Below are 12,654 nucleotides of genomic sequence, written 5' to 3'. Positions count from 1 at the left end.
AACCCGTTTCCTTAGTGAGTCTCAGATACAAAGCCACCTCAGATGACTGCCCTGGAACAGTGAACCTCAAAGCGGAACTCAAGCAAGACTGTCTATTGGGTACAGAAAGATACCAAGAGCTTTCAAGTATTTTATTTTTTACATATTATAAGGGTTAAGAGTATTGGTTCTAGAATCAGACTACCTGTATTCAAATGTTGGCCTTGCTGTTGACTGATTTTGTGACCTGGGCAAGTTAATTTATTCTCTGTGCCTTGATTTCCTCCCCATGTAATATTGGCACATAGAAATCCATCAATCAGTATTTACTGCTGCTGTTGTTACTATTACCTAAAAAAGGGAATGAAATTAAGATTTTCCAATACTTAATATACCGATCCATAATTATGCATGTATATAATTTATTAACATGTGTAATGGAGGTGTGTGATCAAAATATTTGGAGAACAGTACTTTAAATGATCAAGAAAATGAAGTTTTCTTAAAGCAAATTACTAAGGAAAATACCTATAGTAATTTTCAGCTTGGAAGGAAAATGGTTTATAATCTAGAAATTGGTAAAGGGAACCAATAAGGTGGATAAAAGATTTGGTCCTAGAGTCCTAGATTCATTCGTTCACTCCTTCCTTTCTTCATTTTTTACTCACCACATGTTTTTCAAGCCCCTATGTGCACATATGCTGTGCTGGGTGCCCTGTCTCTAGAACCCAGATACAGTGAACAGGGTCCTCTTAGTCTGAGAGGCAAATGCATTTCAGATAAAAATAGCTTCATGGAAACTAATTATATCCAGTTATGAGACATACATAATTTATTATTTAAGGAAGTTAGGACAAGATTATGACTTGCTTCCAGAGTTAGAGGCTCATTGTGTACATCTAGAAAAGTGTTTCATATGTTGCAAAGAACTAGGAACATTTTTCCCAAGCAGAATGTGTACACATATTCCCAACTCTTTTGACAGGCCCACGAAGCCTGTGGTCCTATGGAAATCGATTCAGCTCTGAGTACTGTGCAGACACTCAAGAATGAACTGCAAGATGCCAAGATGGCTGCCGTGGAGAGTCAGCTGAAACCACTTCCGGGGGAAACGGTAAGATGGTAGAACCAGCTAGCATTTTATTTGCATTTTATTGTCACATTTAGGTGGTTGTTTTTGTTTGTTTGTTTGTTTGGGGGTTAGTGTGCCTGAATATCAAACATTTTGAATGCAAAGCCTTAGAATAGCCACATTTCTTTAGAACCGCATTAAGATAGAGATTGCCCTAAGGAAGCCTCTGGTGATGGTTCTGTGTGTGCCTTCCTGGGCTTTGGCATGGGATCATCGGGTGTCTATTAATATTCACCCCTCTTTTTCATAAACGAGACACATGCTAGTATTTGAGGCCAGTGTCCTAACCCTGTGGCCTTTTTCTGTAAAGAATGCCCAGTGCAGCTGAAGAACACTAGGTCTGGAACTAGGAGTTTTGCCTTCTAGATCTATCTTGTATCATCAACTAGCTGTGGACAAGTCCCATATCTCCTCTCAGGTATTTTATCTATGAAATAGGTGGCAGTGAGGTTATAAAAATAAATACAGGAGATTTTCCCAACAATCATGTTTTTTTAAAAAATGTTTACTTCCCAGTACAAAGCACTGGGAAGAACAGTTATGTTATGATACTTTCTGATGCTTATGTCAGAGTTTTCTCAGTAAAGTTTTACCAATCCTTCTCATTTATATGTACCTCCTTTCCCACATTACCGAACATTGCTAATAGAATACCACCATTTATGAAGCACTGTATGCACACATAGACAAAATTTATCCTGACAGGTACCTTAATGAGCAAGTTCTGTTAATTTCGTTTTAACAGCTGAGAAAACAGATACAGAGGTTTTCACTATTCTGTGCGATGTTTACATGCCAGTTAGTGGCAGAACCAAGGTTTGAATCCAGATTCATAAGAGTCCAAAACCCATGTTCTTGATCACTCACATTGAAAGTGACCTCTCAACTACTGCTGCTCTTTGGATGAACTAAAGACTTTCAGAATATATAGGACTCGAGGAACATCTAATTTACCATAGAACAATGCCTGGTATATGATAAGCACTCAGAAAATATTTGTTAAATCAGGCTCAGAGAGGTTAAGTCACTTAACTAGAGTCACCCAGCTAATAAAGCCAAGCTTGTCTCTGGGGCTAGCAGTTTTACAATGTGGTCCAGCTATCTATCCCTTTGCAAAGTCCTTTACTCTAGAGAGACCAGGAGAGTCTTATGTGACATGAATTCTGCCTTTACATAAAACAACTGATCAGTTAGAATGCAAGAAATACCAAGAAAGTTTTAAAGAAATTGTTTGCCCTTATAGAATGTGTGTACTGTGTTGTAACATATTGTTGGCTATAATGGACCAGGCTCTATTTTTTATTCGAAGGCACTGCCTCTCTTGCAAAACATGCTGCAGGATTAAAGAGCACACACATTCCCTGATGCCTTTCTGTGCTTGCAGTATGCCTAGAAGTTCTCCAAAATGTTGTCCTCATCTAATAATCAAGTAATTATCTATACCTTAGGCCTTTACTGACTTTATTCTCTGAATTATTTATTCATTTTACAAAGCAAGATGACGTCCTGTTCGTGGGAAGCAAGCACTTTGCCCATTTTCATAATCTCATTTGCCACTCCAAACCTCTATTTCTATTGCATATCCTTCTGGTTAGAGCTCCTCAAACTATAATGATCAAACTGAACAATGTTAATGGTCTCACAGGCCAGGAAGGTGGTACAGCTGGATGTCCGCCCACTTCCTGCCAAGGCATAATTTATTCTCGCTAAGAATTTGTCGCAGACTTTCTAAATTAGCTTGTAAAGGCATAATACTAATAGCTAACATTTCTTGAGTATATACATTAATTCTCTGAAAACCTGAGCTTGGTATTACAATCTCAAGAAGCTGAGGCTTGTAGAGATTCAGTAATTCACCCCATCCCTCGTAGCTGGCAGTTGAGGGAAGGGAGCAGAGGGCAGTGGTGTGAACCTAGATTGTTTATTCTAGAGCTGAGACTCTTTCCCCTCAGTCAGCCCACGTGCCATTGGGGTATTTGGTAGGAAAGATCTGGAAAGAGCTAAGGCCCAAGGTTTGGTCTGCATTATTTTTATGCTAAGACTTCAGTGGATGTTTCTTTTCTTCTGATCTCTCTTCCCCTTTAAATATTCTTACAGCTGGAAAAATGTGCTCAGGACCTGGGAAGTACATCTAAAGCAGTGGGCTCCTCCATGGCGCAGCTCCTGACATGTGCTGCTCAAGGCAATGAGCACTACACAGGTGAGACTCACACACTTCATGATGCCATTTGGCAGTTGCAGACCATTGGGCTGAGGATGGGGGTTCATTGATTTGACAATGAACCTGACTTTTTTTTTCAGCAGTTCAATATATAAGTTTAAGCACTTCCTGTGTGCTTATTACTTGGCTTGACGATAAGCATACAAAAACCTAATAAAATATGATTCCCCCAAACTCTTTGTGGTACATGCCTATTAGACTATAATCAAACAGTAATTATGGACTTATGGGACTATCTATATGACTCTTGAAATCCCACTAAAGTAAAGGAAGGGAGGGAAAAAGTTCAAAGAGAATGAAAGAGAAGGTGACAACAAATAAGATGTCAATGGAATTTTCAAAGATGGAAGAAGACAGATGAATGGTAGCCGATAGAGCCAAATAAATACAAACTGAAAGGTCTGCAGTGATAGGGACGGCTTGAGTACTGGAGACACTGAGTACCCCTGAACAGGAGCACACGATGAGGAACAGATTGTGTAATTATCAACTCTATCAAAGACACCAGGTTCTATAAGAAAGGAAATGTTGTATTAGGAAGTAGACACAATAGAATATAGCAATCTAAAATGGAAACATCAAGAAGTTTCAGTATAAGCTCATTACTTGAAAATAGGAAATGAATCAAATAAAAAGCATAAACAACTGAGTGCCTTTAAAAGTAGGACTCTAGAGAGGAGGAGCGGATATGGATCGTCGCTTTTGCTGTACAGTGGTACTGCCTGACTTTTATTTTTGAAGTATATATTATTGCTGGAGTATAATATACATGCAGAAGAGAGCATAAGTCCTAAATGTATACCTTCATGGTTATCACAAATTGAATGCACCCGAAAAACCACCACCAAGATCAAGTAATGGAACATTTCAGCATCCCAGTGGAATTGCTGGGTCATAGGCTATACAGCTATCCAGCAATAATGAAAGTTCCAGTTGTTCTATACCCATGCCATCACTTTGTATTGTCAATGTTAGCCATTTTGTTGAGTGCATATTAGTATCACATTATGGTTTGAATTTACATTTCCCTTACAGACAATGTAATTGGGATCTTTTCACATGTTCATTGGCCATTTGGATATCTTTTGTGAAGTGTTTTTTCTGTTCATGTCTTTTGCCCGTTTTTAAAATTTTTCTTTTCCTTTGTCACATATATATTTCTTGTATCTTGTGGCTTACCTTTTTTACTATCTTAAAGGTGTTTCTTGATGAACAAAGTTTAAATTTTAAAATAGTCCAGTTTACACTTTTCTTTTAAAAATTTTGCCTCTCCAAGATCATGAAAGTATTCTCCTCTGTCACATTCTAGAAGCTTTGTTGTTTTACTTTTCATATTGAGAACTACATACAATCCACCTGGAATCGAGTTTTATATATATTTAAACAGGATCTTACTTTAGTTTTTCCATGTGGGTATGCATTTGACCCAGCACCAACATTTAAAACAATTGTTTTTTTCCCCCAAGTATTTAGTGCCATTTTATCATAAATTAAGTGAACATGTATATGTGAGCTGGTTTCTGATCTTTTGATCCTTTTCCATTGCTTTGTCTATTCTTACCTTAGTACCACATTTTCCTAATCACTGCAACTTTATACTAAGTGTTAATATCTGATAATGTAAGTCCTCTAACGCTGTTGTTAGGTTACTGTTGATTATTCTTGGCCCTTCCCCATAAATTCTAGAATCGCTGGTCAATTTCTACCTCTCCCTCAAAAAAAATACTGTCTTGGATTTTTTTAAAATCAAGATTACATGAATCAATTTTGGGATAATTGACGTCTTTCAGTATTGACATTTTATCAGTCTTCTGTGAGTATGTCCCACCATTTATTTAGATTTTCCTTTCTCTCAATACTGTTACATCGTTTTCTATGTAGAAGCTTTTGTTTTCACTATAATGTGCATGATAAATCTTTTGCCATCCTTTTACTTTTAACTTTTCTGTGTACTTACATTTAATGTGTATCCTGTGATTAATGTGTGCAACTGTTCTTTTGTGGAAAGAGGAGTTATTTGTTGTATGACAGTCTTTTTCTTTCAGTTGGAGTGTTTGGTTTATATATAATGTAATTACTGACGTTAGGTTTGAATCTGTCATCTTACTATTTCTTTTCTAAATCTACCTACGCTAGCTTCCTTTTTCTGTCCTTTCTTGCTTTCTTTCAGATTTATATGTATCTGTTAATTCTATTTCTCCTTGATTAGCTTATTAGTTATATATTCATCGCCTATTCTTTTACAATTTTTTAAGTCTAAGTTAGTATATTTACCTCTTCCTGGATAGTAAGAATCTTGGGGCACTTCATTTACTTTTCGTCTGACTTAATCATTGTTGCATGTTTTAATTCAACATATATTTTAATCTCCTCAATACAGTCTCGTTTGTTGCCTCATACACTCAGTATTGAATGACTCCCCCCGCCCCAATCTTTACACTTCCGTTGCTCTTCATTCCTGCCTGCATCTCCATGTGCTTATACTTGGGGTCATTTCCTTTCTGCCTGAAGATGTCCCTTTACTATTTCCTTTAGTGTCTTCTGTGGCCAGTTCCTTCAGTTTTTGTTTGTTTAAAAATATCTTTGTTTAGCCTTTATTTTTGGTGGATAATTTCACTTATTATAAAATTTTAGGTTGGCAGTTATTTTCTTCCAGCATTTGAAGATGTTATGTCTTCTGGCTTCCTTTATTTCTGTTGTGAAGTCAGCTGTCAGTTTACTCTTCTAAAGGTAATGTGGTTTTATTTTTCCCCTCTACTTGCTTTTTTGAATTTTTTCAGCCTTTGGTTTTCAAGAAATGTGCCTAGTGGAGTTTTCTTGCATATTTATTCTTCTTTGTGTTGTAGTACTCCTTAAAAATAGGATTTGTTGTTTTACATCAGTTTTGGAAAATTCGACCATTGTATCTTCAAATACTGCTTCTGCCACATTTTTTCTCTAGTCCTTTTTATAGACTTTAGTTACCCCATATGTTAGACATTTTCACTGTTTTGTGTGTCTCTTATACTCCTCTGTATTTGCCATAATTTTTCTTCTTTATGCTTTATACTCAGTTTTTTCTTTTGATCTATCTGTAGCTCACAATTTCTCTATTTAGTTGTATCTGTTCTGCTTCCAACCCCATCTACTGAGTTGTTAATTTTAAGTGTTCAATTTTATAATAGCCATTTGATTGTTTTCTTATAGTTTCCATTTCTCTGCTGCAATTCTTTATCTTATTTAATTTCTTCAACATAATTATCATAGTTATTTAAAGTCCAGGTCCAATAACTTAAATATCAGAATCACCTATGGGCCTGTTTATATTGTCTGTTTTTTTTCTCCTCTTGGTTTTCAGCCATTGGCCTTATCCCCTGGTGTTTCCGATTATTTTAAATTTAATGTTAATCATTGGTAATTACATTGTAGAGATAATTTTAGGCACCAGACGTTTCTTTCCCTATAGAGGATTATTCTTTGCTTCCAGCAGGTGGTTAAGATAGGGGCAGATCACCATAATAGGAGCACAGATTGAAATTTGTGGTCTATTTCCAGTTTACCTTTTAGGGTGTAGTCCTTTGTGCATCTCATCCAAACATCTGTGATGTTTACTAGGACCATTCTGTTTCTTGGGCTTAGAACTTTTTTTTTTATCTTCCCAGACTCATGAGATTTCAGGAAGCTATGTTAAGCTTCTCAGCTTATGGGCAACAGTTTACAAATTAAGAACTGCCTTCAGAGGAAAAGCAGCATTGTACTCACCTCTCTATGCTTTCTTTTTTTACCCATTGAGGTAAAGCTTTATGCCTTGGTATCTCTCCAATGCCTTCAGAGAGATGTTTTGTATATTTTTCCAGTGTTTCTAGTTGTTTCTATGAGAGAGAGGTTCATTTGCAATGTTACTCTGCCATTACTACAAGCAAAATCCTCTTTGATTTTTTTAAAAAACTGTATATCACCTTGAAAATAAGAGCATAATAAGAGTTATGGCATAGTATAATATAGGACCTGCAATGATAAGAATGTATAATTCTATCCTAATGGAAGGGTAAGGGGAATTTTCAGAGTGGAATTGACACCTGATTAGGGTTTTAAAGTTTGTTCAGGACTCATTTAGCACTCGGAGAAGGAAAAGAACATATAAATTCTCAAAAGCATAGGCCATATGAGAGGTTTAAGTTTCAAGAATTTCTAAACATTCCTGATATCTTGCCAGATTTTGTGTAGAAGATGAAATTCATCTTTAATTGAGGGAAGACTGCTTTCTAAGTTACATCATCTGAGACTGATAACATCCAGGATGACAGACTGTCTAGTTGGTGTCTGAAAAACAGCCTTAGAAGTAGCACCATTTCATTTTGGCAGGCATTGAATAAGTGGTTGAGCAAGTGAGAACAGCTTATATGAAGTCCCAAAGGTGAGAGAAAAGAAGGCTGACCAAATAAACTGAAAAGCATTAAAGCAAAAGGCAAAGAGGTGAAAAATAAGAGGATAAGGCTGGAAGGGTAGGCTGGGGTCAGATCCTAAAGGGCCTTAAGCCAATTTAGGTAATTTGAAATTTAACCTAAGAGCCTATGAAAATATTGCGGAGTTTTCATCCATGCACACAGTTAAGGTTGCCTTTATATGGATTGTTCTTCCTCCCATGTGTAGATAAATTAGAGGGAAATAAAGTAGAAGCCAGAGAGAACAGTAAGAAGGCTGTGTATTCATCCACATGAGAGATGGTAGTGGAGATGAAGGGGTAAATTAAAGAGATAACTGACAGTTGGTGACTGGTTAGAATTGGCAGGGATGGGAGTAGGGAAAATAACATGGACAGCTTTAAGTATTAGGCCCGATAGCTGAATGAAGAGTTACATGAATCTCTGTGATAGAGATGCAGGACCTTTGGCAGATATAATGGATGCCAGGTTCAACTTTAAATGCATCCAGTTGAGGTTCCTACAGGACATCGAAATAGAAGTGCCCAGCTGAATATTTGCCTCTGGAACTCAGAGAAGTCCGGGCTAAAGGTAAAGATTTGTAAATGTTTGATAAAATGATAATGATTGAAACTATGGAGATAGATAAATTTGCCTCTGGGGGGCGGGGGTTGGGGGTGGTGGGGTTGGTGGTATGGAATGAGAAAAAGGTTACCAGATGTAATCCTGAGGAATTCAAATATATTTAAGAAGGCCAAGCAATAGACATATTTGAAAGAAATGAGAACACGCAGCCTTGGAGAAAGCAAAGAAACCAGGAGAGAGGGTTGTCTCTAGAGCCAGAAAGGTAGTTGCTGCCCAGAAAGTCACCTAGGAGGGACTTATGGAGCATCCATTGGCTTCAGGAAAAACAAGGTCACTGCTCTCCCAATTTCAGGAATTGAAGAATTGATAGAAAGTGAGGAGAAGAGCACAAATGTGGACAGCTTCTCCCCGGGGCTCAGTTCCCTTGTCCATGATTACAGTGTGTGGCATATTCAGAAGTTACACATTAGCTGACACTCGGGTGGATTCTAAACAAAAGATGTGCTTTGTTTAGCAAGTGCAGTATTCAAAATACACTTCTGCTCTGCTGAATACAGTAGACTGAATCCTTTTCAAATCCTTTTGTACAAATTAAAAATATGTCATACCTGGTTTTATCCTTGTGAGTTTGCTGTGTGGTCTAATGCTGTCTACACACAATCTACATGAATTCTGATGAAGAATTCTAAGAACTACCAATCCAAAGAATTTCACTATATTTTATATCACTGATATGTCTTCTTAAGACTCCGTTACTGAATATAATTTAAAATCCAGAAGGCAAGATTACTGGGAAAGTGATCTGTGTCTTCAAAGTATTGTGGTTATTGAAACTGATCTGCTTTAGTATTTCCCACTGGCAGTTCTGGCACTGTAATGCACTCTCGACGATAGGAACAGTTTCATTTGGAGGGTGATGTTTGCTTGGAAACTTACCCTGATGATTCTCATCATTACTATTGAGAATGCTGCTGTGAATTCAGCCATGTACGGCCTTAAATGTTTATTAAGCTCTCAGGCCTCCGGTGGCCTTGTTTCATCCTTTGCTCATTTGGCTTTCTCGTTCTGGGAAACCTGAACCCTCCAAAGAGGACCCTTGACATGCCCTGAGATTTCATAGTCCTCAGCAGAAAACACACGGATGGACAAGCCTTGGCTTTTGGAACTCAGTTCTTCTGGTTTCTGCCTTTTTTCAAATTGTCTGAGTCTACGAAAGGTTTTTCAGTAAATGACTTTTACATAAACATGACTTATTGTATATTACAAATGTTTCAACCTTTCGGTCATATACAGCTCAAATACAAATAGAGATGGATTCAAACTTCACGTGATTAATAGGAAAGCAAGAAGAAAGGTCTAAATATCACAGCCTAGAATTTTCAGTCAGAGCTGTGATCTCAGCCGCTCCTAAAACCTGTGGGAAACTGAGGCCCTCCCTGAGCAAAAAGGCAGCAGTCTAGGCCACACAGCTAATGGGCAGCAGAGCCAGAGCTAGGTGAGGTCCTACCCACATCTGGTGCTCTCCTGAGCAAGGACATCCTTCAACCCTGTGCTTAAACGTAAAATAGAATGACTGTTCTATTCGGCTTGTATCTCTCCTTCACCTTAGCTTTGTCTTTGAGTTTTCTCTTCTGGGCTTCTCCTCAGCCATTAAACACAGACACACACACACACACACACACACCGCATGCGCCTTTGCCTTGATTCATTTAAAATTCTTTGATTCCACATGCTACACTCAAAAGTGCCATGTGAGAAGCAGCAGATTGGCAGTTTTGTAATTTGTCTTGATTAGATGTCCCAGCTGTGTGACTTACTAAATATTTACAGATTAGCAAGGCTGAAACACTGCAAAGCTGTCTTGTTTTGTGAATCTGGGGGCTTTTCACACTCTCTGTTGTATTCCAGGGTCTTATCCTCAGGAGAGGGCCACCTGCGGTGTCTGTGCCCAATTGGCTGAAGCAACAGCTGGTCAAGGGCACACTCAGATCTTCAGGTTGAAGCCTTTAGGAAATAGTCTCCTCAAAGTTTAGTGAGAGAAAAATTGGTTTGTGTGTCTTTAATCCAGATGTATGCAAGATCCCTCATAGTTCTCTATCCCAAAGAGCACTAGACAGCATTAGAACACATGATCACAAGGTTAAAACCAGGTATTTCAGATTTTCGATTGTTCCGAAGGATTTGAAAAGAATTCTGTCTATGTAACTGCAGAGAGTCTGACCCAGAAATGAAGAAACCTCAGATCTAGCTCTGATGCTGCTTCTGAAAGTGTGTTCGTGGACAGGTGCTGGGTCTCATCTGTGAAATGGTTCAATGAGATGAGCTGTGAGGTCGGCTATTCGGCAGTTTGCAGTGTTCTCAGATTCCTTTGTTACATGCTCTGGTGTTTCTAGTCTTCATCCTCTTCTTGGATGTGCCAAGTACTAGGCGCCACGTAGGAAGGCTCATGTTCATTCTATAGGAGGTGGTGCTGTAGTTTTTAAGGACTAGTTTACATTTGTAGTTTATCATCAAATCTCATCATCTTTAGAAGTGAATTTAAAGATGAACAAGCACTTCACAAAAAAGGATATCCCAGTACCCATTAATTGTAGGAAAGAGTGCTCGATATCATTACTCATTAGGGATATAAATATTAAACCTCACCAAGATGCACCTGCATACCCACCAGAATGGCTAAAATAAGGAATCTGACAATAGCAAGTATGGCTAGGATGTAGAGCAACTGGAACTCTCCTACATTGCTGGTAGAGTGCATAATGGTAAACTACTCTGAAAAAAGCTTTGTAGTACCCTCTAAAACTAAATATATACTTATTCTATGACCCAGCAATTGAGCTTCTATGTTTACATTTAAAAGTGATTTTATATGTTGACCTAAATGCATATACAAGCATTTTCTTGGTAGCTTTATTCATAATAGCCCAAACAGGAAACACTTCAAATCCATCAACAGAAGAATGTTTAAACAAATGTTGATGTATTCATGTAATAGAACACTACACAGCAAGGAAAAGGAATGAACTGCTGTGGGTAACAACATGGGTGAATCTCACAGCATTATGGTCAGGGAAAGAAACCAGATGCTGAAGAATACATACTCTGGTTCCATCACCATGAAATTTAAGAACAGATAAAACTAATCAAAAGTGATAGAAGCTAGAATAGTGACAACTTCTGGTATGAGAGGATATTGACTGGTAAAGACCACAGATGGTGGAAATGTTCTATGTCTCCATCTGGATGGTAGATATGTGGATGTATACATATGTAAAAATTCACTGAGCCGCACTCATAGTCTTGTTCACTTATCATATATAAGTTTATGTCCCAATAAAAACAATTGGGGAATAAAAAAACAATTGGGAAGAAAAGTGAGTTAGAATGATTCATCTAAGTGTACTTGATCCCATACACATATCTAGGGGCAAGTGTGGCAGTGAGAGTGAGGAGAACCAGAGGGAAATAGTTATTAGCATGGCATTTGTTATGACATCTCTCTTGGATTGGCCCAGAGCCAGTGGTACTGGTGACTCTCTGAGAAGCACAGCAATTCATATTTTATAAGTAATTTGGAGCATGCCTGTGCCAGACACTGTCAGGGTTTTCGTCTTTCTAGGAGTCTAGAGGCTTACTCCCAATTATGACTTTAGGTGGAACCTAATAGTCTGGTGGCTTATATCCCCAGGGGTGGCTGCCAGAGAAACGGCCCAAGCTCTGAAAACACTGGCCCAGGCTGCCCGTGGAGTGGCTGCATCTACGAGTGACCCCGTGGCTGCACATGCCATGTTAGACTCTGCTCGAGACGTGATGGAGGGCTCAGCCATGCTCATCCAAGAAGCTAAGCAGGCCCTGATTGCACCTGGAGATGCAGAAAGTCAGCAGAGACTAGCCCAGGTGAGGCCCAGAATTGGCAACTGTGGTCATCATTAAAGTAGACATGTTGGCAGGCTGTGTCCTGGGCATCTTTCTCCTTGTGTGAAAACTTTTACTCAGTGAGTGTTTTCAGAACCTTCCAAAGTACATAACAAGCTGACCATATACGTAATACCCACCTTCCTAAGTCTTGCCAGGTAGCCCCCGTAATGTGAGATCTGCTTAATTTAGTCAATGGAGAGTATAGGGGGCTTTGCTGAATTCTGTCCTTGGAACTTTAGGAGCCAGGACACAACCTGTTTGGGGCATATGAATGCGGAAGTATATTCCTCTTCCTGCCTAGGAGGTAAGGTAGATATGCTTGGTCTAGCCGCTCAAAGTTTTAAATTCTGACTCTCCGTTGCCTATTAGGATGAGTTTCAATTACCTAATGAAACTAGTTGGCTAGAGACCAACTA

General features: G+C 38.5%; 1 protein-coding gene across 11 annotated transcripts in view; it reads left to right on the top strand.

The window, feature by feature from the left end:
- Nucleotides 1-12,654, top strand: part of TLN2 (talin 2) — a 386,133-nt gene that overhangs the window by 275,368 nt on the left and 98,111 nt on the right. For all 11 annotated transcript variants that reach the window (XM_039865415.1, XM_039865406.1, XM_039865408.1 and 8 more), the window contains 3 exons: nt 965-1,093; nt 3,209-3,311; nt 12,009-12,217. In XM_039865415.1, the coding sequence (XP_039721349.1) occupies nt 965-1,093; nt 3,209-3,311; nt 12,009-12,217 (441 nt within the window). The remainder of the gene's footprint in view (nt 1-964; nt 1,094-3,208; nt 3,312-12,008; nt 12,218-12,654) is intronic.

Source organism: Pteropus medius, unplaced genomic scaffold (genome assembly GCF_902729225.1).
Source record: "Pteropus medius unplaced genomic scaffold, Ma_sr-lr_union100, whole genome shotgun sequence".
Classification (NCBI taxonomy): Eukaryota; Metazoa; Chordata; class Mammalia; order Chiroptera; family Pteropodidae; genus Pteropus; species Pteropus medius.
The sequence above is the reverse complement of the archived record's forward strand: the minus strand, read 5'-3'. Positions and strand labels throughout refer to the sequence as shown.